Source organism: Salvelinus alpinus, chromosome 5 (assembly GCF_045679555.1).
Source record: "Salvelinus alpinus chromosome 5, SLU_Salpinus.1, whole genome shotgun sequence".
Taxonomy (NCBI): Eukaryota; Metazoa; Chordata; class Actinopteri; order Salmoniformes; family Salmonidae; genus Salvelinus; species Salvelinus alpinus.
In genome coordinates, this window is record NC_092090.1 from 80,426,479 (window position 1) to 80,452,674 (window position 26,196).

Here is a 26,196-nt window from a genome sequence, read left to right on the forward strand (position 1 = left end):
CTCCAGACCAGGGCAAGGCTCTGGGAAGGGGTTTTAATGTATGGGTAGGGACGTCCCAAGGATCCCGGATTGCACTGACCAAGCAAGAGTCAGGCTGCTGTTAGCTGCTGCATTGACAACTGAAAAGCATCGTGTCAAATGGACCAATGCAGCTGCAATGGAAATATTGGGATAATCTCCAGTAGCTATCTGTCTCGGCTACAAAGCTGTCTTCAGATGTACTCGCACCCCGGAAGTCATCTTTAATCTTCAAGGATCAAATGGAAAAAGCCAAGGACAAGGTATGACTTTTAGCCAGCTAGATAGCTTATAAGCTAATGAAATCCTTGCAGCGTTCACGTCTCCTGGAACATTCAACTAGCTAGGTGGGTGTATTTTTGTCTAGCTAATTATTTGGTAGTATAGCTGAATAGTTTGACACAGCTAACGTTAGCTAACTTAAATGGTTAGCGACGGTAGGTAGCTACGTTAGCAGACAACTCATGAGTGACTGTATTGATTGATTTGCTTGCTAAAACGATGGCTAGCTAACGTGATTAGAAAATAGAACTAAAAGTAATGTATTCCTTGTCCTATAATGATAACAATGTCTGCTAGTTAGTCATATACAAGTACTGGGAAAACAAGCATTTGGCTAGGTAACAAAATGTTGGCAGCAAGCTATTAGATTGATAGCTGACAAGCAAGGCACGTTGGGTGACATTCTGTCAACTGCTCTATTTCAAATGTCATCATTACATTAGTAACCAATTGTCATGTAATTAAATGTTTGATTCCTTGAACTTGAAGCATGTCACTCATTACCGCATGTAATTTAGAGATTTCTTTAAAGGCCATACTTATTTTTGTTAAAACGCACACTGTTCTCATATACAGTAGAATAATTGTGAGTCTATCTTTTAACTGACATCTTTATTTGACTTTATGGAATAATACTTTTTGGGCAACCCGACCAAACTCGCATATCAATGTTATAAATCTGTTATTCTCATTGAAAGTAAGTCTAAAAAGCTGTTAAAGTTTCGTTTTTGCATATTTTATACTGAACAAAAATATAAACGCAACGATTTTACTGAGTTACAGTTTATATAAGGAAATCAGTCAATTGAAATACATTTAATTAGGCCCTAATCTATGGATTTCACATGACTGGGCAGGGGCGTGGCAATGGGTGGGTCTGGGAGGGCAGGGGCGTAGCCATGGGTGGGCCTGGGAGGGCATAGGCCAATCTGGGAGCCAGGTCCAACCAATCTGAAAGAGTTTCTCCCCACAAAAGGGCTTTATTACAGACAGAAATACTTAGTTTCATCAGCTGTCCGGGTGGCTGGTCTCAGACGATCCCGCAGTTGAAGAAGCCGGATGTGGAAGTCCTGGGCTGCCGTGGTTACACGTGGTCTGCGGATGTGAGGATGGTCGGGCGTACTGCCAAAGTCTCTAAAACAACCTTTTTCTTATGATAGAGAAATTAACATTAAATTCTCTGCCAACAGCTCTGGTGGACATTCCTGCAGTCAGCATGCCAATTGCACGCTCGCTCAACTTGAGACATTTGTGGCATTGTGTTGTGTGACAAAACTGCTCATTTTAGAGTGGCCTTTCATTGTCCCCAGCACAAGGTGCACCTGTGTAATGATCATGCTGTTTAATCAGCTTCTTGATATTCCACACCTGTCAGGTGGATGGATTATCTTGACAAAAGAGAAATGCACACTAATAGCGATGGAAACAAATTTGTGCACAACATTTGAGAGAAATAAGCTTTTTGTGCGTATGGAAAATATCTGGGATCTTTTATTTCAGCTCATGAAGCATGGGACCAGCACTTTACATGTTGCATTTTATATTTTTGTTCAGTATGGTTTTGGTTTTGTACACCAGCTGAAAATTTTTGTTTATGGAAAATATATTTCACAGCGGTTTAGATGGTACAATGATTCTCTACACTAGCTTGTTTTGTCACAAACTGAAATTAAGTGAACTATTAGAATTTTAGGCCACACCAACCAGGAAATGGTGGGTAAATTTCTGCATAGTGCATCATTAAGCTATATTTTTATGGTCTGCTCATCAATGTCCTGTCCAAGGAATGTGACTTATGCAATAGGAATTAGGCCTAGCCTACTCCTCCTTGTCTCTGCAGCCTGCCTTTTGGAAAAATGTCCCAAAGTGAAAAATCTTCAGTTCTTGGAAATGTTCCTCTTGCAGTTTGAAAGGAAACCCCTGCCAAACAAAGCACATTCCTAAAGCTGGAGGTTACCTAAGCACTAGCCCTTGGTCATGACTCTCAGTTCCATTATATTACACATTAGTCATTGGACGAAGGCTTCTGTAGGGTAAGTTTTGTTAAGAGCCGCAATGCTCGGTCTGAACATACACACCATCGCTCGCGGTACGGTTTTGGAACCTTATCTTTCATATCGGCGAGTAATAATAAATACGTTTCATTGATACACGCCTTTTATAGGGTTAGTGTTCCCACATGGTCATATTTCCATGTTACAGCGCTTGTTTACGGAAAACAGATGGAAGACGGAGTGGACCATCTGTGCTAATTAGCTATCTGTGTCTCCGAACACCTGTAAACGGAAGAAGGATGCCACAAAGTTGTCACTGAAAAATACTGCCGGCTGCAAATGTGTTAAAGCGGGTTAAAACAGTCTACAGTTGAGGTGTATTTTGGATTTGTGAAATTATTTTGATGTGATATGAAAATAGAGTGATATATGTTTCTAGAACTGGACCATAATTGAGAATCGATTTAGATGGAGTTTTGGCTTCCAGAGCCAATTCCCCCTTTAAACAGAATATGTTTGTGCATGTGTGATTGTATCCTCCTTTGTGAGTGGGTTCGTCCTTTTGTGAGTTGTTCACCAAAATCCCCTAAACTCCGATACAGACTGTCCAAGCCATGTTTTCTGTTGTATGCACTGCATAGCACAGTGTTTCCCAATCCAGCATAATAGGTACATGATAGGGTTAACTTAACTTGGCTAAGATCAAGTGTTTATCAAATTTATTGAACGTTGCCAGAATTTTGCAACCCTAATCAAGTGTAGTATCTGTTCATATCAGTTTATTATCTAATACATCCCCCATCGGGGGATTAATTATTAAATAGATTTTTCAAATAGGGAGTGGGAAATGGGAGTTGCTCCACGCATTTATTTATTTAACCTTTATTTAACTGGGCAAGTCAGTTAAGAACAAATTCTTATTTACATTTACGGCCTAGGAACAGTCGGTTAACTGCCTTGTTCAGCATCTTCCCGGTATTGGAGTACCCCCGGGAACGGTGCACCACTTTTCGGGGGGCCACCAGAGGGTTGCCAGTTCAAATCTCTGGTCTGAAGTGAGCTGGCAACCGAAGGGTTGCTGCCGGTATCAAATCCTAAATCCCATTGCCAGCTGTTGTGCCCTTGAGAAAGGCACTTAACCCCCCCAAAACAACAGCTCCACAGGTGCCCAGTGTGGCAGCCCCCTCCTCCAACCTCTCCTATCCTGTATAGGTATGTGTGTCTTTTGGAGGGGTTGAGATAAAGTTGGAGTCACAATTCGATTGGACCTTGTGATCTTAATCTTAAAAGGAAAAATGTCTTGGTTGGATCTGTTAGGACTGGCTCTTCAGCTTCGAAAGATGTTTTAGACTGTGAGATCAGAGGTTAGTAGGTTACACTGTCTGCTCTGTCTCAAACACACTGATGCCTACTTGTCCTCGCACACACATTCATCCTTGTAGGATTTACTCAAAGGAGATGACACCACAGGAAGCTGATGTTACGGAAAGGGGAAGTGACTCCCACAGTCAAAGCATGCTGAATAAGGAAGAGGGAGGGGGCAGTTAGGAGTATGTCAATTTATTTATGGACTGTTGCTCACTTCCCCCCCCCCCCACACACTTTTAATGGTATTGTTAAATAAGCAATAGGGAACACTGACTATGCACAGTTGTCCTTCTGGTCAGCCTTGGATTGAATCCAAGGGTCCCATGCATTCATTAGTCTGACATTGTTGTAGTCAAATAGCATCACTAGCTATTCATCAGGACCAGTGCTGGGGGGGTTGCAATATTAGGAAGGTGTTTCTAATGTTTGGTATACTCAGTGTATGTTGACTATAAGAAAGGCATTGAAGTATTAATTCACACCTGATGGTCTACAGAAGACATACCATCATGTTACTCTATGAAGGGTGAGCGTAGACTGAAGGTCAGTTTATTCCCCAGCCTCTGTCACCCAGTCCCATTCATTCATAGCTACAGAAAAGAGCAGCCCTCTAGGTCCAGTTTGGGTGATCTGGTGTGACCCACATCTGAGCTACAGACAACTGTAGCCTACCCAGTATGTGTGTTGAGAGCCCATGTCAGCAGCTGGCAACACGCATTGCACAATCCAAACAGAGGTCAGATGGGGGTGAGGACAGGCATACGCACACCTGACTGGAATACATAGGCTTCAGTAGAACACTCATTGTTGCAAGATGTCCCTATTTCTGTGTTTTTGTTTTGCATTATAGGGGCAACTGTAAAGGAATATTCCAATACAAATTTTTACATTAATATTCCACTGCCAATAAGGGTGTATGTACTATGTTACTGTATTGTATTTCCCTTTAGTTATTTCAACATTCACGGTCTGGCCTGTCTCTTGCCCTCTGGCTGTTCAGGAATGTGTACACTAGATATATTTCAATGGGGGGTCTGAATAAACAAGCACCTCACCACCACAGGGTTGCAACACACACACACACTTGCGCACAGCTGAGAGACATTAGGCAGAGTTTAGGCCCACTCTTCATGAGCACAAGCCCTCTGCTGCTCTGCCATAAACGAGGTGAGGAAGGACAACGGGGAGCTGTTAGAAAAGCTCTGGAAAGATCTCATAACTCCAGCACAAGGACCAGACGGCGTGTTCCCTTTATTTGCAACTCTTTTTGATGGATTATGTCAGTTAGTCTAAAGAAGAAAGAGAATTGAAAGAGTTTTGGCTTAAAGTTGGAATTTCTTAATACGCCAAAGAAAAGAGTTTAGGAAAAGTTCACTTTGTTACAGGCACAGATAATTGTCTTTTACCAGAAATGCTCCCTATATAATTTATATTTTAAAATTAAGCAAGTATAATATTTACTCTACCTTTTTGTCTTCTTAATTGATTAAACAATGAGAGACTTTCCAGGCAGGGAGTTGGTACTTCCATCTGCACCCATCTTGAGAGCAGGCACAAAGACACCCAGAAAGCCTGTTTTGGTTTAATGGTCACATAGGCTATGCAGTGAGGTATAGCCAGAAGCAGCAGGTTGGGTTCAATCGTAGGAATCTTAGGGGAGAGCATACAGAAGAAAGGTTATTACTGAGATCCACCGTCTCCGGCAGTATAATTTAAACTATGTCCATATCTCTAAGACCTGTATTGCCTTGCCGAGCCCTTTGGAAAGCCATTACTCTGCTAATTGGTTCACCCATTTAGAAGATTTCGTTTATTTTTAGGCTATTCTCAGGGCCTCTTGCAATGTTACACAACCATTCCTTGAAGACAAAAAGTAAAATGTTCTTGTGCGCATTACCTAGCCTATTTTTTTTTACTTCTTGGTGTGATTTATTTATTTATTTTCCCCAGGATGAAAAAGACTGCCTCATTTGCCCTTTAACACTGTTTCATAAGCTCTGCTGTCATAGATAAAGCCCCAAATACTTTCCCTACCTTGGTCATCATAACAGCAAGGCCAGTTGTCCATGCACCTGGGTGAGATGTGAGCTAATACACATGGATTGTGTATTAAATCTTCATCTGTGACAGTAAGAACTTCTGACTGCAGAACAACCCCAGTTAGACCCAAACCAGCCAGTGACTGCCATCTAGTGGAGTTGACAGTCAGGAAATCTGAGACTGAGCAAGATGAATTCCAAAGGAGAATGCCTTGTTTTCCAGACTTGTGGAGATAAGGTGTTTTCCTTTTTATGGAAATTGTTTCAATGAAATGTAGTTGATTGTAATCTTTCCACTGATGTGTTATCCTTAACCCTTTCTGTGTGTCCAGACTGAGGTGTAAATGTATGGGCATCAGAGAGCCCAGTATGAAGAAGACAGGCAGGCCGGTGGGGACTAAGGCTCAGAGTGGAGAGAGGGGGAAGACTGAAGGCACTGCTACAGGAACCACCGGCAAGGCTGCAGCCAAGACCACCACGACAGCACCACTGTCAAAGGTACACTTCTATTATCCCACTACACTTTTTGTAACTAAGCCAGGTACACTTCTACCATATTATGTATTAGAAACTAGGTGGTTCGAGCTCTGAATCCTGATTTAGCCGTGGTATATCAGACCGTATAGCATGGGTATGACAATAAATGTCTTGTTACTGCTCTAATTACGTTGCGTCGTGCATAAGAACAGCCCTTAGCCGTGTTTTTTTGGCCATATACCATACCCCCTCATGCCTTATTGCTTAAAAATACAATGGCCTACTTTGCCAACACCCATTTGTACATGTTTACCATGGTACCGAACATTGCTAAGTTATTCTTCTGGTGGCTGGCTGGATCAGTGGGAGTGGTATTAAAGTGATCTTTCTCATGTGATTGTTCTCCAGGTTAAAAGCAATGATGATCTGCTAGCAGCAATGGCAGGGGGCACTCCAGCAACGAACCGCACTGTGACCAAGAATAAGAGGACTGCCTCCACGGGGACCAGCAATGGTAACCCAGACAGTAAACCAAAGACTAGCACAGGTATTATCTGTTTATATCTTTATATTAGCTGACTAACCTCTAATGACCTTGTATATTTTCATCATATTTATTATTACTCTGCATTTCATGCTTGCTCTGTTCTCTCTCTTTACAAGGTTCCTCAGCCAAACGTGTGACGTCCTCGACCTCCAAGGAGCCCAACTCATCAAGGGATCGTCTGCGGACATCCAGAACATCGCCTAGTAAGAAGCAGTCATCAGGGGCAGGGCAGGGAGATGTGGCCCAGGGAAAGCGCTCTCGCAGCCAGCAGCTAGCAGAGTCAGAGGGCCGCATGAACAAGTCTAAATCAGACAGCCAGATCAGTGACAAGGTGGCCCTGGAGGCCAAGGTGGAGGACCTGCTGGGTTTGGCCAAGAGCAAAGACGTGGAGATCCTGCACCTGCGCAGCGAGCTGAGAGACATGAGGGCTCAGCTGGGCCTGGGACGGGAAGAGGTGCCCCCAGAGGAGGGAGAAGGCGGAAGGGGGGAGGAGAAGCCCCTAGAGAGGGAGGTGTCGGCCATCACAGCAGCAGACGTGGAGTCCACGCTGCTCCTCCTGCAGGAGCAGAACCATGCCATCCGTGAGGAACTGAACCTGTTGAAGAGTGAGAACCGCATGCTGAAGGACCGACTCAATGCGCTTGGCTTCTCCCTGGAGCAGAGGCTGGATGGCTCTGACAAGCTCTTTAACTACTCCCTGAGCCCAGACCTGGCAGCCAGCAGCGGACACAGCGATGGCAGGTGCACTGGTACCCTCACTTCCTCTGTGGAGGGCTCTGCCCCGGGCTCCCTGGAGGACCTGCTGACGGCCCAACAGCACGGTGGTTCATTGGACAATTTGGACAGTGAGTCCAGCGAGGTCTACCAGGGTGTCACATCCAGCGACGATGCCCTGGACGCCCCCTCCGGAGCCTCCTCCTCCTCCGAGTCTGAGAGCCTGCCCAGCCGAGAGCGATCGCGCCGGGGCAGCAGCGGCAACGCCAGCGAGGTGTCTGTGGCCTGCCTGACAGAGCGAATACACCAAATGGAGGAGAACCAGCACAGCACGGCCGAGGAGCTGCAGGCCACACTACAGGAGCTGGCTGACCTGCAGCAGATCACCCAGGAGCTGAATGGAGAGAACGAGAGGCTAGGGGAGGAGAAGGTAATCCTCATGGACTCTCTGTGTCAGCAGAGCGACAAGCTGGAGCACTACGGCCGGCAGATTGAGTACTTCCACTCTCTGCTGGACGATCACCACGTGTCCTACGTCCTGGAGGAGGACATCAAGAGCGGCCGCTACATGGAGCTGGAGCAGCGCTACGTCGACCTGGCTGACAACGCCCGCTTCGAGAGGGAGCAGCTACTGGGGGTGCAGCAGCACCTCAGCAACACACTGAAGATGGCTGAGCAGGACAACGCCGAGGCCCAGGAGGTGATTGGCACTCTGAAGGAGAGAAACCACCACATGGAGCGCATCATGGAGTCAGAGAGGCAGGACCGGGGGGCCATGGTGGCAGCGCTGGAGGAGTACAAGGCAGCGGTGAGCAGTGACCAGGTAGAGCTGAGCCGCTGCAGGGCCCAGCTGGACCAGGAGAGGCAGAAGGTGGCTGAGCTCTACTCCATCCACAACTCTGGAGACAAGAGTGACATCTGCCAGCTGCTGGAGGGTGTTCGGCTGGACAAGGAGGAGGCAGAGGGCAGGGCTGCCAAACTGCAGGAGGATCTGGGCCACGCCTGCAGTGATGTCACCAGGCTGCAGGACACCCTCAATAAGGTGAGTCCACGCACACACTATCCTACAGAGGTAGTACACTTTCCTTCATTCCACCCTTTTGATGGTTGCTTCTGTCTCCTGTATCCAACTTTTGAAAAGTTCATAAAAGTCCACTTTCCTCTATACCATCTTAAAGTAACTGTCCAGTGTTTTTAATTAATTATGAGTGAAATCGTTTTCCTTCCAATTCTTTTTATTAAGTATGTTATAAAGCAGCTTTTCTGTGTTTGAATGGTGTGGCCGTATACCGGTCATTAAGAATATTCATGACAAGTAAACAGCTGATTGGCCAGCTCAGCAAATGAGCCAACGTGACATTACATTAATGAGGAAATAGAAAGCATTTTTTAGGTGGGGTTTAAGTGGTTTTTTTCTTTAATTTATGCTTATAGGACGAGTCAACAACATTATTTGGGTATGAGTTAACAGAATATGAACTTTTAAAAGTGAGATTTTCACTGGACAGTTACTTTAAAGCTTTCATAGAAATGCATCTGTTTGCTTTATGCACTCACTGGTCAGTTTATTAGGTACACCCATCTAGTAACGGGACAGACCCACCTTTTCATCCAGAACATCCTGAATTATTCGTGGCGTGGTTTCTACAATTCGGAAACGATCCACAGGAATGTTGGTCTATGCTGATGTGATGGCATCACATAGTTGCTGCAGATCAGATGGCGGTAGACCACCGCCACCAGCCTATACCATTGACACCAGGCAGGATGGGTCTTTGGATTCATGCTATTATTGCCAAATCCTGACTCTGCCATCAGCATGACTCAACAGAAATAAATCATTCTAAATAACAAATTAGTAAATCACCCCATGTTCAAGAATGGCCTTTTTCTCGCTCATTTTACGTTATTTGAAAACGAAATCATCTCCAAAATATTGTTATTGTTTTAATAAACAAAGTGATTTATTATTCATTTAGAATTATATAAAAGCCCCTTGGATATTCGCACATATATTATTAACCCTGTGATTAGCAGGACAATATATATTGGTCATGGCTCCTGAGTGGTGCACAATGGGATTGCCTTGCAGCTCTCCAGCTGTATCCACTGAAAGTGGGCATGGTTCAAGGCAGGGGGCACGGGATGGGCCGCAGAGCCACGCACAGAAGACCGACCTAGCCCATGGGGAGGGGGGGGGTGGACCACCACCCCGCGCCGACTAGAGAAACATTCCCGCTGTTCTTAGTGCCAGTCTGCACGTTCAAACTAAAACAATGTAACTAATAATGGCATCTTTATGCTTTCGTTAATAAAATAATGATAAAAATACTCTTTCAAAATGCCGATGTTTATTTAGTTATGGATCCATAATGAATTACTATGGGAATATATATCAGTGAATTACAGAAATATCCTCTGTATGTAATTATTGGCGGAGAGTCACTTCATATTTTTCGATATACCGTAGGCAACATGAGTCTCACTAGTGTTAAGTAATATGCTGTTAAGTGGTGTATGTCTTATTTATTTAAAGAGCATATTGAAGTTAGAAGCAATAGCCTACAACTATTTTATCACTGTTTCGCGCTGCTCTGACACAAGCATGGGGGACTGGTCTTGATAAATCAATGAGATTTTTATTTTGACTGAATTTCCATTTGGGTATTGGTTAGACTACAATTATTCAATTAGGGTATAGAAATGTTATGCTCTTAGTGTAACCTTTATTTAATTAGGCAAGTCAGTTGAGAACAAATTCTTATTTACAAGGGCAGCCTACTCCTTCCTCCCCGTCGGGGAATTGAACCCCGGTCTCCCACGTGGCCGCATGACACAGGGATTCTTTAGCTAAATAGCCCAGTACTGTAGCCTACTTCCGACCGTCACGTTGTACAGCACCATTTTTTCCCGTTCCATCCTAATGGAAATTCAGAGGGTTTTTCTTGGAATAGAAACACAATTTTTATTAAATGAATTAAGCAAAATTTCTTAATCAGTCCCATATACTATGTTCTTACAAAAAAAGGGTTTCAATTTTCTATTACAGCCACTATAGAAGGCTATCAAATGCTTCTCAAAGATGCCCTCTGGTGGTCAACCTAGCACTAACAAGCATTAATGGTACCAGTGGTTCACACTTAAATAACGCGCCATAGAATTCTGTGGCACCATACAAGCTGTGCTGCAATACGCTTCAACTTTTAAAGGACGAACCACTGCATTCCCTCACCACTGGGGGAAAAAAGAATGAGTATTCATTTGGGCCATTAGTTAATGAATGAGAGGATTGATTTCTTCTGTCCTGGGTGGTGTGTGCAGCTGGATGGGGAGTACCAGGACTTCCAGGAGCAGGTGCAGAAGCAGATGGCTGAGCAGAAGCGTGGGCTGGAGAAACAGCGCAGTGAGCTGCTGGAGAAGGAGACTGAGATCGGGGACATGAAGGAGACCATATTTGAGCTGGAGGATGAGGTGGAGCAGCACCGAGCCGTCAAACTCCACGACAACCTCATCATCACAGACCTGGAGAGTGAGTGGGCTAGGGCCATGGGGGGGAAACATGGCACAGCATCATAGAACCCTCATCATCACAGACCTGGAGAGTGAGTGGGCTAGGGCCAGGGGGGGAAACATGGCACAGCATCATAGAACCCTCGTCATCACAGACCTGGAGAGTGAGTGGGCTAGGGCCAGGGGGGGAAACATGGCACAGCATCATAGAACCCTCGTCATCACAGACCTGGAGAGTGAGTGGGCTAGGGCCAGGGGGGGAAACATGGCACAGCATCATAGAACCCTCATCATCACAGACCTGGAGAGTGAGTGGGCTAGGGCCAGGGGGGGAAACATGGCACAGCATCATAGAACCCTCGTCATCACAGACCTGGAGAGTGAGTGGGCTAGGGCCAGGGGGGGAAACATGGCACAGCATCATAGAACCCTCATCATCACAGACCTGGAGAGTGAGTGGGCTAGGGCCAGGGGGGGAAACATGGCACAGCATCATAGAACCCTCGTCATCATATCACATAACACTGGAGCCCCACAATGCATTTTCCACTTTTGGCCACATGGTGGCTGTGTCAGGCTTCTTGCAGCCTGAGGAAAGTGTGAATGGTCCTCTGTTAGAATAAGAGATTTCTGTACTCACACCTTTGTTTATTTGTGTGGTTATAAGTCACTCAGACTAACAAAAGGCACACGTATGAACTGTTGTTACTTAACAAGTCAATAATGTTTTGCCTTTGAGACTCCTTGATGTGTAGCTATATTGCTATTGCCATCAATGGGGTTCAGTTTACTTCATAGACTGAATTACACAATAATTAACCCTAACTCCCAGTTTCATAAGTTGGTGCTACTAAGGCCTCTATTGGCTCTTGAATTTTTTAAAAGCAGATTCTCTTCCTGTGCTGCGTGTGAATATATCCTGTGGCCTGTTCACATGAACTCAGCCATGTATCTGCTTCCTCCCTCAGACTCTGTGCAAAAACTACAGGACCAGAAGCATGACATGGAGCGGGAGATTAAGATTCTCCACCGGAGGCTGAGGGTGAGTGGACAGGGCCATCTGAGGACAAGGGTTCACTGACACGGTCAAGCACAGCAGCACTATGGTTTGGGCCATGTTCATTACAACTGGAATTCACTGGAAAGCAATATAATAACGTTTGGTTCCAAACAAAAATCTTATTAGATGGGATTGATCATACAGCCTCATCATTCAGAGGGCCGCATCTCATGATGCGCTTGTTTGTTTTGTTTCGCTGTGTGTCTGTGTGTGTGTGTGTGTGCAGGAAGAGTCGGCAGAGTGGCGTCAGTTCCAGGCTGATCTGCAGACGGCCGTGGTCATCGCTAATGACATCAAGTCGGAAGCACAGGAGGAGATTGGGGATATGCGTCACCGTCTCCGCGAGGCCCAGGAGAAGAACGAGAAGCTGGGCAAGGAGCTGGAGGAAGTCAAGAACCGCAAGTAAGAGACACTGAGGAACACGCTGTGCTTGATTCCAAGTGTCTCGTCAGCCGGCGCCAGCTGTATTGTGATCATTAAGGGAGATGTATGTGTGCAGATTTGGGTTTATCAAGTTGGATGTGCTGGTCTGTATTTTCATTCACATGAAATGGGTGATGTGACACCTGATGTGCCTTGGTATGTGTGTGTTTTTGTTTATCTCCTCAGGCAGGATGAGGAGAGGGGCAGGGTGTATAACTACATGAATGCAGTGGAGAGGGATCTGGCTGCACTGAGGCAGGGTATGGGCCTGAGCCGTCGCTCCTCTACCTCCTCAGAGGCCTCTCCCACCGTCAAAACCCTCATCAAGAGCTTCGACAATGCCTCCTCACAAGGTACCCCAACCTGCGAGTGTAAGATATGGACCCCTTTTCTGACTTCTAATTTGACCTGTACATTCCTAGTAATGAGCCTACCAGCATCACTGCTCCTTATACAGTGGAGTTCTATTACTGTGGGATTTCTACCTGATGTGACTGATTTGTGTCTTCTTCTGTTCACAACAGGCCTAGTCCCCCCGACCGCTGCCCCTGCTGCTCCCACAGCACCTGCTGCCACATTACCACGCACTCCCCTCAGTCCCAGCCCCATGAAGACCCCTCCTGCAGCCGCCATCACACCCATACAGGTATATCACCTGGAACATTTTCCCCACTGACCCATTTCAGTGTGTTTATTTGCATGGCGAGCTCTAAATGTAGGCATCTGGTCAAACACACACACAGAATCCCTGGCTTACACTAGACCAGTCATTCACACAGAACTACTTATCAAGGTCTAGATCAAATGGAGTGTATTTAGAACCCACCAGACCAGTTTAGGATGGGGAGCGGTGCAGTAGTTAGAGTTAATCTGACCACCAGATCAAGAGTCGTTCTATATTCACAGTGTTTATAGACCTCTAATACTCTAGAGGTGGCATTTCCTCTTCTGGCACTTTGTCACAACTGGGCTTGCCTCGTACACAGACCGTGAGATGGAACAGACATTGAGTTTTTGATTGAGAGTATTGTCCCATCGCTCTAATTCCATTACCTCACTTTCTTTTCACTTACATTTTGGTAATTTTGTGGATTCTCTTATCCAGAGTGACTTACTATCAGTGCATCCACATCATCCATAGATTCTTTCTTAATGCATTCAATTGCCCCATTTTTTTTCTCATGTTTTAAACTCTCACACATTTTTGAGAACATAATGAGCTTCATGGCTCAAGGACTACCACCTTTGTCATGAACTTTGCGGTGCTATACAGTAGACGGACACATTCAGTCAGGCCATGTAATACTGTGGACAGAGGGGGGAAATCTGAGCCTTGGATATTTTACATGCATTATTCTAGTAGAGAATCCGGTATTCTCATATAAAAGGATCAGAGTTCAGGGGGAGATGGGTTTTTCTGTGAAACAAGTTAGTCTTGTTTCATCTTTTTTTTCTTTTTTTTCCTCCTCTGCAGTCACAAGATTATTGCTAGTGCTGCTGTCAAAATGACCTCTCCTCGAGCTGGGCCTTTTTCCAGAAATGGCAAACAGTAGGCTACTTCTGTTGGGAGGATGAAGACATTTTGTATGTGAGTTTTAATCAAATGATTGTTGGTCTATTTCAGAGACACTCCATAACTGGGTCCATCTCAGCAGCCAAACCCCTCTCCTCTCTGAATGACAAAAGGCCCAGCTACACAGAAATCAGCATGCCAGGTGAGTCGGTAGCACAAACAAAGCTCCATGTCTGGATCTCATTCGGTCTCTCTTGAACAAAATGAGAGAGGCGTTTAATCTGTCACAGGAAAATAATACAATTTCATCTTGGACATTAGACCTCAGTGAGTCCTCATATTATGTGGCTTTATTTCAGCGATTGTGGTGGTGCCTTGCCTCAAGCAGGGGGGTTGGTGTAATTAGCCCCTGAGGAGGTGAGCGTGCAGTCAGCAGAGCTTCATGTTGACTTTCATTTGGTGAGGGAGGTGTAACAAATCACCATGGGTGGGTAAACATGAAGCCCTGCTAACTCCATGTTCAAAGGCCTATACATGTGAACGTACTATAGTGGTCATAGCCTACAATGTTTAGTTTAATATCCCGGCTGTTTTCTTGCATGGAAAATTAACTTCCTTCCATGGTACTTGACAGTTCCAGGCCTGGAATGTTGCTTTTGACCACACATCCTTCTTGCTTGAAAGTCATATTTGTTTCTTGACTGGTTGTGGGGTTGTTAATACTGCCTCTGTCCTTCCCTCCACAGCAGAGCATCATCTTAGGGGCTCCTCTGCCAGCCGCCCTGCCTCTGCTCTCCAGAGGGTCTCAAACATGGACTCATCTAAGGCCATGGCCATATCAGGTATCACAAGTCATGGAAATAGGAATCGACCTTGAAATAAATCCGCAATTCTTCTAAATGGTTGCCAGTAAAATTAAGTGCATTTTGAGAAAGAAATCAATGACATTTGACAAAATATTTTATCGGAATGCTTCCCCCTACCATGCACACACAGCACAGATCAGACTTTTGAGGTGTCACTTGCTGTGAAGACGTGTCAGCCATACTGTATCGTTGTCTGTTTGTGTGGTGGCCAGTGTCCCGCAGGAGCAGTGAGGAGATGAAGAGGGACATCTCTGCCCCTGAGGGTAGCACCTCGTCCTCTCTGATGGCCATGGGCTCTGCTTCCTCCCTGTCCTCCTCCTCCCCCACCGCCTCTGTCACCCCCACTGCACGCAGCCGCCTCCGGTAACAGCCTTATCAGCTCCATACCTTTCATACGATACATATGAGTCCACTAAGTCCTTTGTATGGTTAACATTATATTTTTACCAGTTTTGATTTCGAGACCACTTAAAGCAAGACTGATTCAATCGAGTCAAACCCAAGACCAGGAGGGGTTCGAGAGCAAGTCAAGACCGGGAGGGAGGCGAGGGGTTCGAGATCGAGTCGAGAGTACTACAACGCTGATTTTGACTAATGCATTTAGGCTTCAATGGACTGTGTGGACTAGCCAGGTACATGGAATCTGGATATGTGTATTAATTCAAATGATTCTCTGCCCTTTCCTATGTGATGTGTGTTCAGAGAGGAGCGGAAGGACCCACTCTCAGCGCTGGCCCGGGAGTATGGGGGTTCCAAGAGGAACGCACTGCTCAAGTGGTGCCAGAAGAAGACTGAGGGGTACCAGGTATATGTTGTTCAGTCAGAACAGACGGGTTGGGATGAGAATGATATCTCATTTCACCTCTCATGTCACTGACTCGCCTGTTGATGATAATTTATTTAGTTAAATATCTCAACAGTGAGACTGATCCAATGGATGGTTTTTTAGAAGTTAAAATATCTGGTGTGAGGTTCATTAATGACAGTCTAATTCAATAGCATTGTCAGAATGTTCTTTATTCCTCCAGAGGTCTAGTTGATTGAGTTTTAAAAGCCCCTCTCAGACACCTATATCAGTGCATCCTTTATGCTGTCCTTTTCAAGTCCTAAACCATTCTAGATGTCATGAGGACTTGTGTCAGTTTTATTGTGTTGTCCTTATGGTTCCTCTCCTACTCTAAAGCATGGGATTTGACCAACAGTGCCTGGGCACGGCTTCAAACGTCATCCAGAGGGAATAAACATTTAGCTACTATAAATCAACTAGATTGATTTCTTGAATTTGCTATCTAGGGCATGTTTTTAAGACTCACTCTATCATATTGAAACAGCTTTGTTTTCAATGGTCTTGTTGGTTCTGGTGCAGAGAGTGAATGGTCGTCATGGTTCCCCCTTTACAGAGGTCCTCTTCAGGAAGTGTGCCAAATTACACACGTCCTTTCAACTGCCTGACAGAAAAGCTGTGGTTTGCCTGGCTGGGAGGAGAGCATTGGGATGTAATGCATTGCGCTAGTGGGATGGAAAATAACCATCTTTGTTTTTTGGGGGGGATTATTTTGTTGTTGCTGTAGCTGAGGAAACAATCCTGTCAGGATTATAATGTGCTAACAGAAATCTAGTTTCTATCGCACTCTTTCTCTCTACCACACTTGCTGTCTCGACCAACTAAGTGCTCGGCTATGAAAAGCCAACTTACATTTACTACTGAGGTGCTGACCTGTTGCACCCTCTATAACCACTGATTATTATTTTACACTGCTAGTCATTTTTATCTGCTGGTCATCTATGAACGTTTGAACATCTTGAAGAACTATCTGGCCTTAATGGTCATGTACTCTTTTAATCTCCAGCCGGCAAAGCCAGAAGAGGACTGGCCACCCCTCTGAGCCTGGTTCCTCTCTAGGTTCCTGCCTTTCTAGGGAGTTTGTCCTAGCCCCTGTGCTTCTACATCTGCATCGCTTGCTCTTTGTATTTTTAGGCTGGGAATCTGTATAAGTACTTTGTGACAACTGCTGATGTAAAAAGGCTTTAAAATATATTTGATTGATAGTTGCATCTGGTCAGATTAATTTGAGCATACACATCATACTCAATCAACATACACTAAGTATACAAAACATTTCAAAACACCAGCTCTTTCATGACATAGACTGACCAGGTGAAAGCTATGATCCCTTATATATGTCACTTGTTAAATCCACTTCAATCAGTGTATGAAGGGTAGGAGATGGGTTAAAGAAGGACTTTTAAGCCTTGAGACATGGATTGTGTACAGTATGTGCCATTCAGAAGGTGAATGGGCAAGACAAAGGATTTACAGTGCATTACAGTGCATTCCTTGACTTTTTCCACATTTTGTTATGTTACAGCCTTATTTTAAAGTTGATAGATTTAAAAAAAAAAATCTACACACAATATCCAATAATGACAAAGCAAAAACAGGTTTTTAGACATTTTTGAACATTTCAAAAACAGAAATACCTAATTAACATAAGTATTCAGACCCTTTGCTATGAGACTTGAAATTGAGCTCAGGTGCATCCTGTTTCCATTGATCATCCTTGTGATGTTTCTACAACTTGACTGGAGTCCACCTGTGGTAAATTAAATTGATTGGACATGATTTGGAAAGGCACACACCTGTCTATATAAGGTCCCACAGTTGACAGTGCATGTCAGCAAAAACCAATGAAGAAGACAGATTGTCTGTCAATGTTGGTTATTGAATTATTTCATCTGAGCTCCTAGAGTGTGCAGCTCTCCTTTTATTTTTCAAGTGTTCTACTCCACTAGCCAGCACCTCGCCTAAACAGGTGTGCGTTTATTTCGCTTCCAGAGCAAAAACCAAGCTATGAGGTCAAAGGAATTGTCTGTAGAGCTCAGAGACAGGATTGTGTTAAGGCACAGATCTGGGGAAGGGTACCAAAACATTTCTGCAGCATTGAAGGTCTCCAAGAACACAGTGGCCTCCATCATTCTTAAATGGAAAGAGTTTGGAGCCACCAAGACTCTTCCTAGAGCTGGCCACCTGGCCAAACTGAGAAATCGGTGGAGAAGGGCCTTGGTCAGGGAGGTGACCAAGAACCTGATGGTCACTCTGACAGAGCTCCAGAGTTCCTCTGTGGAGTTGGGAGAACCTTCCAGAAGGACAACCATCTCTGTAGCACTCCACCAGACAGAAACCAGTCCTCAGTAAAAGCCTCATGACAGCCCGCTTGGAGTTTGCCTAAAGGAAACTGACCATGAGAAACACGATTCTCTGGTCTGATGAAACCAAGACTGAACTCTTTGGCCTGAATGCCAAGCATCACGTCTGGAGGAAACCTGGCACCACTACCGTGAAGCAAGGAGGTTGCAGCATCATGCTGTGGGGATGTTTTTCAGCTGCAGGGACTGGGAGACTAGTCAGGATCGAGGGAAAGATGAACGAAGCAAAGTACAGAGATCCTTGATGAAAACCTGTTCCAGAGCGCTCAGGACCTCCGACTGGGGCGAAGGTTCACCTTCCAACAGGACAACGACCCTAAGCACACAGCTATGACAATGCAGGAGTAGCTTCCGGACAAGTCTCTGAATGTCCTTCAGGGACCTGAAAATAGCTGTGCAGTGACGCTCACCATCCAACCTGACAGAGCTTGAGAGGATCTGCAGGGAAGAATGGGAGAAACACCCCAAATACCGGTGTGCCAAGCTTGTAACGTCATACCCAAGAAGACTCAAGGCTGTAATTGCTGTCAAAGGTGCTTCAACAAAGTTCTGAGTACAGGATCTGAATACTTATGTAAATGTGATGTGTCAAGAACTGCAACTCTGCTGGGTTTTTCACACTCAAAAGTTTCCCTTGTGTATCAAGAATGGTCCACCAGCCAACTTGACACAACTGTGGGAAGCATTGGAGTCAACATGGGCCAGCATCCCTGTGGAACGCTTTCGACACCTTGTAGAGTGCATGACCTGATGTATTGAGACTGTTCTAATATTTTGTACACTCAGTGTATATGACCTTATCCTTCAGAGAAACAAGGTCATTCTCATAAAACATCTTGTTCATGGGGAACACAAGCCTGTTTATTTTAGACATTATAGCTACTAGTAGGATGAAACCACATGGTGCTTTTAGGACCAATGTCTGGGACCTGACCCAGTTATATATTGTATTATCAATACCAAACTCCTCCTGCATCCCACATGTCTTTACACTGTACATTTGCACTACAATGAAATTAACCCTTTGCCCCTCTTTCTGGCAGAACATCGACATAACAAACTTCAGCAGCAGCTGGAACGACGGCCTTGCGTTCTGTGCTATGCTCCACACCTACCTGCCTGCTCACATCCCCTACCAGGAGCTCACGAGCCAGGACAAGGCAAGCCTACCTCCTACTATGGTGGTGATGATGATGATGATGATGAGTAACAATGTGTCAGAACTATATCCAGATTTCCATCCAACCATTACATGTGGAAGAATTACCTGACTAAAATATGTCACAACAGGGCTTATGGAAACAGGAAATGTTGGTTCAAATTCATAAATGTCGACAGACAATTTGTTTCGTTCGACCTGGTGGGATCTTTTTGTGACTAAAATGAATTATTCAAGAAATGCAGTGGAAATGCCTTTATGTGCAAATATTGATTATAATAACCATCATATCGAAGTAAACTCTGAGTCACAAGATAATATGGGCCTACCACCACGACTCGGAAAAGCATCAAAAGTTTATTTGTGGTTGAGTGTACGGTAATCATGCGAATTTACAATATGCTAAATATCAAAGGTAGGCTATTATGTGAATGCTGATGACATGATGATCGGTGCTTGGCTGCCAATTATTAAATAAAATTATTGCTCTTTTCAAATCATATAACCCCCTGTCCACTTTCAGCCAAGTCTAGAGAGCGTGTGCTAAAACCAGCTTGTGGAAGTTTGCTATTTATCGCAACAATTTTTGACAAGATCATCATTAGAGTTGAAGTTGCGATGGAAGCCCATTTAACTTTGTTTTTTTATTCGGTACATGGGAACATAACCACTACGTCAGCACGCATATACTTTTTTATCTGCAACAAGTCAGTTTGATGGAAACTCTGGTGGGAAAATGTGCATATTGTTTTTATGTAGATTTTTGAATATTTACATAAATCTGTCACCAATTGGATGAAAACCTAGCTATTGTTTACAGTTGTCTCATTAATCTGTCATCAGGGATCATTATAGTGCGTTTTTGTCTCCCTATCTTTAGAGGCGAAATTTCACACTAGCCTTCCAGGCTGCAGAGAGTGTGGGGATCAAGTCCACTCTGGTAAGTGAAAGATTAATTGAACTGAATATATTCACAGGATTATATTCAAAACTATATCTGACATGCTTTTTAAAAAATCCTATTTTTGAAAAGAGAATCTTTCAGGCTCATTTCACCTTTAAAATCACCACAATGTCACTGGCACAGTTATGAATTGTGGCCTGCTATTCTATTGCATGTTGAGGATGGTATGTTTTCTGTGAGGCGTTGAGATTGTGGACTGTACTCACTGGCTCTTATAGGCAGACTCCTGTAGAGAGAATATTTTTTTCAGAATTTATGCCACAAAAGCACATTTCTGACCTCCACAGTTATTTCTTGTCAGATTGTGGAACTCTGACCTAGACAACAACAGCATGTTATTTCAAGTTTTTTTTTTCTTCAAACATATATATATAAATAATACAAAGATGAACAAATGGCAAGGACTTTTTCCAAGGCATTATGTGTCTTAACGACAAAGCTTCTGTCACCCCCGTGGTCTTATTTTCTGTGCTGCAGGACCTCAATGAGATGGCCAGTACTGAGAGACCAGACTGGCAGAGTGTGATGACCTACGTCACGGCCATCTACAAGTACTTTGAGACCTGATGTGATCTCACCACCCAACACTGCAAGCACAACCTGCAGCCCTGCTCGAAAGCTCCTCTGACCTCACTGCACCTCCAACACTTCAACTCGACATTCAACTCCGGTGTTATAGCTCACTTCACTGAACCACCCTTCATCCCAGCCGTGGCACATGCCGGCCACTCTGTCTCTGGTCTAGAGGCCTGCTAGTTTTGAATCGCTATAAGAAACATACAAATAAGCTCACTGCAAGCTATTCATAATATTGCTATTGTGAACAGTCTTGCCCTTTTCACTGACACCTTAAGTGTGATGGACACACAGCTTAAGGGCACTTCAAGCACCTATTCAGGGCCTGCTCTGTTGGGGATTCTATTTTTACTCTGATCCATTACTGCATAACCCGGTTGAGATGACCCTTAATCCAAATGATCTGGTTAAACCAGTTGGAGAACAGGCTACAGACTATCCCAGCCTTTGTGCCTTGCACCCAGCCTTTACTCTTCTAACCAAGGGGTTATCCAAAATGTTTTAGCCAAACCATACCCATTGTGTGTAGTATGTTCATGGCACTTATTTTCTATGGAAATAAGAGAGACAAATGGAACACTTTGTCAGGCGCAGGTTCATCTTTTATCATGGATTAAGTGCCTGTTTAAATCACATCACTGACTTCCTAAGAGAGAAGGTTGTAGCAAAAATGTCTCAATGAAACTGTTTCAATGCTCCATGCTTTCAAAGCATCTTTGGAGAAATTGAAGTGAAGCTTTTTAGAAACACTAGTTATTCAGCAGTTATATGAAAAACACTAGCTACATCATAAGGGATAAAGCTGTCAGGTGCTCTCACGATCACCTGTTAGATTCAAGCTACAATGTTGATGTGCTTTTGGTCTGTTTTTAGGAGCGTGAACATTGCTACAGTAGCATTTTGTATTGGTAACAGAGACCAATGAACTATACGGGACCAACACAATGCCTCTCCGTGACAGCTTTCTCACATAGAACTGTCTTAATCCTGAACCAAAAAAGGAATGTGTTTTTTCTCTGTGTGAAGTCCAGGGCTAGACTTGCCAAAAGCCCTGCTTCTTGGTGATTTGATTGGACTGTTTGGCCAGGATGTTGAGTCTCAAGGTTGAACATTCTTCATAGTCACTTTTGTTGTGGTCATCAATCAAGATTGGGAACATTTTTCAACTGCAAAATGCATCGGTTTTGCTGCTGCAACCAACTGTATTAACATATTGTTAGTGTTGACACATTACTTCCACCAACGGCAGACTGATTTGCATTCCATACATTGAACTCCCAGGATTGTTCACAGTCCAGTGCTCTTGACCTATACGATTGATGTGTTATTAGATACTCTGAGCTCAACTCACAAAGGCTTTAACTGATCTTGTGTGTGTGTGTAAACAAACTTTTTGTAAGTTGATATATTCCATCTTGCCAGTAACATTTACCTAGCCTACAAAGAAATTTGCACAGAAAATTATAACTACAAGAAATGCTTAAGTAACACCTATGTAAATTATATATCTGAGCTATCTTCACCCAATTTACTTCATTGATATAAAGCCTTACTAACACTGACATTAATGTGGAACTCAATTGTATGTAGTTTACATAGTCGGCAAGAAAGATATTGGAATGAAGAATGACTCATGTTATTGTGCCTCTACTTATTACAGTTTCTGTGGGTTTATTAGTGTGGTTTAATCCACCATCCAGTATAGCGAGGCAAGTATTATAAATGTTAAAGTATACTATAGATATACAAAAGTATGTGGATACCCCTTCAAATGAGTGGATTCGGCTATTTCGGCCACACCCGTTGCTGGCAGGTGTGTAGAATCGAGCACACAGCCATGCAATCTCCATAGACAAACATTGGCAGGAGAATGGCCTTGCTAAAGAGCTCAGTGACTTTCAACCTGGCACCGTCATAGGATGCCACCTTTCCAACAAGTCAGTTTGTCAAATTTCTGCCCTGCTATAACTGTACCGGTCAACTTTAAATTTTGTTATTGTGAAGTGGAAATGTCTATGAGCAACAACATTTCAGCTGCAAAGTGGTAGGCCACACATGCTCACAGAACGGGACCGCCAAGTGCTGAAGCTTCGTATCACGTAACAATCGTCTGTCCTCGGTTGCAACACTCACTACCGACTTCCAAACTGCATCTGGAAGCAACATCAGCACAAGAACTGTTCATCGGGAGCTTCATGAAATGGATTTCCAAAGCCGAGCAGCCACACACAAGCCTAAGATCACCATGCGCAATGTCAAGCGTTGGCTGGAGTGGTGTAAAGCTTGTCGCCATTAGACTCTGGAGCAGTGGAAACGCGTTCTCTGGAGTGATGAATCACGCTTCCCCATCTGGCAGTGCGACAGACGAATGTGGGTTTGGCGGCTGCCAGGATAACGCTACCTGCCCGAATGCATAGTGCCAACTGTAAATTTGGTGGAGGAGGAATAAAGATCTGGGTCTGTTTTTCATGGTTCAGGCTACTTCCAGTGAAGGGAAATCTTAACACTACAGCATACTGACATTTTAGACAATTCTGTGCTTCCAACTTTGTGGCAAAAGTTTGGGGAAGGCCGTTGCCTGTTTCGGCATGATGATGCCCCCGTGCACAAAGCGAGGTCCATATAGAAATGGTTTGCACAGAGCCCTGACCTCAACTTCATTAAACACCTTTGGGATGAATTGGAATGCCGACTGCGAGCCAGACCCAATCGCCCAACATCAGTGCCCAACCTCACTAATGCTTTTGTGGCTGAATGGAAGCAAGTTCCTGCAGCAATGTTCCAACATCTAGTGGAAAGCCTTCCCGGAAGAGTGGAGGCTGTTATAGCAGCAAAGGGGGACCAACTCCATATTATTGTCCATGATTTTGTAATGAGATGTTCGACGAGCAGGTGTCCACATACTTTTTGGTTATGTAGTGTATGTGACAAGTCTATGACTTCATCACACTGCTGCACTGATATCTCTCATAAGCTCATAACATAAGCTGGCTTGTTGCCTTTTCGTTTGTTTCCAACCACACTACTGTATAATTTCAGAATGGTACAGGAAGCTGTGGATACTCCCTCGTTGCCGTACCACCTTAGTTTAGGCCCCCATACATCTACGATCTAACACACTTGCATGTGGCGATGAAACTTGAGGGACTATATATATTATTTTATATATTTGAAAGCACATTGACTCCTGTCTGCTTGCCAGGCACTGCATGGTGATTGAGGCACTCACTGACCAAGCACAACTAGAAGCATGAGTGGTAGTTTTTTTATTTTTGTCGATCAGTGTGGTTGGAGTAAGACTGTGTGGTTATAAGTTGTAGGGAGGGATTGTATGGATGAACACTAATTTGTGAGAGCATGAGCTGTGATTTGATATGTACAGTATTTACTGTTGAACATTGCATAGTATGTTACCTCCTAAATGTCATGTATTTATATTTCCCATTGCCATACTGCAAACCTGTGGCTAAAATCTGATTTGCATTGGATCCAAACAGTAGTTGGTTTGCTATGATTCTATTATGTGAAGCTCCTCTGCTACTTCTTGCCAAGTACACAATGTAATAATAATTGGGTGGATGTGCTTACATTTGTCCTATTTCACACATGTACACGTGTGTATTATACGCATGTGAATTTGAAATGTTTTTTGCATATCCCTAAGACACCCTCGGAATGTCTCTTGATCATGTTCCAATGTATATTGATAAGTGGTACAGTGCCATCAAAGTATTCATACCCCTTGACTTATACCACTTTTTGTTGGTTCAGCCATGAATTCCAAATAGATTAACTACATTTTTTTTGATCACATCTACTACACACAATATCCCATAATGACAACGTGAATGCATGTTTTTAGAGATTTTTGCAAATTTATTAAATTAAATACTGAAATATCTAACATAAGTATTCACACCCCTGAGTCATTACTTTGTAGAAACACCTTTGTTAGCGATTACAGCTGTGCGTCTTTCTGGGTAAGTCTCTAATAGCTTTCCACACCTGGATTGTGCAACATTTGCCCATTTTATTATTTTCTAAATTCTTCAAGCTCTGTCAAATTGGTTGTTGATCATTGCTAGGGAACCCTTTTCAGGTATTGCTGTAGATTTAAGTCAATTAACTCAGCCACTCAGGAACATTCACTGTCTTCTTGGTAAGCAACTCCAGTGTATATTTGGCCTTGTTTTAGGTTATTGTCCTGCTGAAAGGTGAATTAATCTCAGTGTCTGGTGGAAATCACTTTTTCCTCTAGGATTTTTCCTGTGCTTAGCTCAATTCTGTTTCTTTGTTACCCTGAAAAACTCCCCAGTCCCTAACGATTACAAGCATACCCATAACATGTTGCAGCAACTACTATGCTTGAAAATATGAAGCGGTACTCGGTAATTTGTTGTATTCGATTTACCCCAAATGTAACACTTTCTTCAGGGGAAAAAAGTAATTTTTTTTGCAATATTACTTTAGTGCCTTGTTGCAAACAGGATGCATGTTTTTGAATGTTGTATTCTGTACAGGCTTCCTTTTCACTCTGTCAATTAGGTTAGTATTTTGTTGTAACTACAATGTTGAAACAATCTCAGTTTTCTCTTATTACAGCCAATAAACTCGATGCAACTTATTATGTGAGTTGTTAAGCACATGTTTACTCCTGAATTTATTTAGGCTTGCCATAACAAAAGGGTTGAAATTTTTTCCTTTTTTTTTTCCTTTTTTTCCTTGGGTCACTATATCTATTTTGCCAATTTGGATTGATCCCCTCTACCACACGGAACCCCACTAACCTACCGACGGAAACGCACGAGGTATCTACAAACAGACCTCCATCCTATGCTGCTACCGATAGCCATATACCCGGCCAGCTGTCTGGATCGCCACGACCCCAACCAACCTCTACTCACTGGACCCTTATTGATCACTCGATTAAGCATGCCTCTCCTTAATGTAAATATGCCCTGTCCATTGCTGTTCTGGTTAGTGTTTATTGGCTTATTTCACTGTAGAGATTCTAGCCCTGCTCACTATACCATATCCAACCTCTCAGTTCCACCACCCACATATGCGATGACATCACCTGGTTTCAATGATGTTTCTAGAGACAATATCTCTCTCATCATCACTCAATACCTAGGTTTACCTCCACTGTATTCACATCCTACCATACCTTTGTCTGTACATTATTCCTTTAAACTATTTTATCGCCCCCAGAAACTTCCTTTTACTCTCTGCTCTAGTAGCTCTAGGCGACCAATTCTCATAGCTTTTAGCCGTACCCTTATCCTACTCCTCCTCTGTTCCTCTGGTGATGTAGAGGTGAATCCAGGCCCTGCAGTACCTAGCTCCACTCCTATTCCCCAGGCGCTCTCTTTTGATGACTTCTGTAACCGTAATAGCCTTGGCTTCATGCATGTTAACATTAGAAGCCTCCTCCCTAAGTTTGTTTTGTTCACTGCTTTAGCACACTGCCAACCCGGAT

At 43.8% G+C, this 26,196-nt stretch overlaps 1 protein-coding gene and 1 non-coding gene across 6 annotated transcripts; both read left to right on the plus strand.

The window, feature by feature from the left end:
- Nucleotides 1-25,362, plus strand: LOC139576925 (cytospin-A-like). Of its 5 annotated transcripts, none has more exons than XM_071403530.1 (16): nucleotides 1-365; nucleotides 6,034-6,199; nucleotides 6,587-6,725; nucleotides 6,842-8,481; nucleotides 10,761-10,968; nucleotides 11,918-11,991; nucleotides 12,236-12,411; nucleotides 12,619-12,803; nucleotides 12,957-13,078; nucleotides 14,057-14,147; nucleotides 14,692-14,787; nucleotides 15,024-15,174; nucleotides 15,514-15,616; nucleotides 19,062-19,178; nucleotides 20,058-20,117; nucleotides 20,619-25,362. In XM_071403530.1, the coding sequence occupies exons 2-16, from the start codon at nucleotides 6,050-6,052 to the stop codon at nucleotides 20,706-20,708; spliced, it is 3,402 nt and encodes a 1,133-aa protein (XP_071259631.1). In that variant the 5' UTR covers nucleotides 1-365; nucleotides 6,034-6,049; the 3' UTR covers nucleotides 20,709-25,362. The 5 variants fall into 5 exon arrangements, with proteins under 5 accessions (XP_071259631.1, XP_071259632.1, XP_071259633.1 ...); XM_071403531.1 differs by having other exon boundaries at nucleotides 1-281; nucleotides 14,695-14,787; XM_071403532.1 differs by having other exon boundaries at nucleotides 1-281; nucleotides 12,619-12,785.
- Nucleotides 3,029-3,214, plus strand: LOC139577406 (U2 spliceosomal RNA). Its single transcript, XR_011675296.1, has one exon. It is a non-coding gene; the product is annotated as a U2 spliceosomal RNA (small nuclear RNA).
- Nucleotides 25,363-26,196: the final 834 nt, after the last annotated feature.

Bases quoted from the DNA above. Each gene is read 5' to 3' on its own strand.
- LOC139576925 (XM_071403530.1), top strand. From the start codon at position 6,050: ATGGGCATCAGAGAGCCCAGTATGAAGAAGACAGGCAGGCCGGTGGGG. The intron at 10,969-11,917 runs GTGAGTGGGCTA...TTCCTCCCTCAG, and splicing joins CATCATCACAGACCTGGAGA to ACTCTGTGCAAAAACTACAG. The intron at 14,148-14,691 runs GTGAGTCGGTAG...TTCCCTCCACAG, and splicing joins CACAGAAATCAGCATGCCAG to CAGAGCATCATCTTAGGGGC.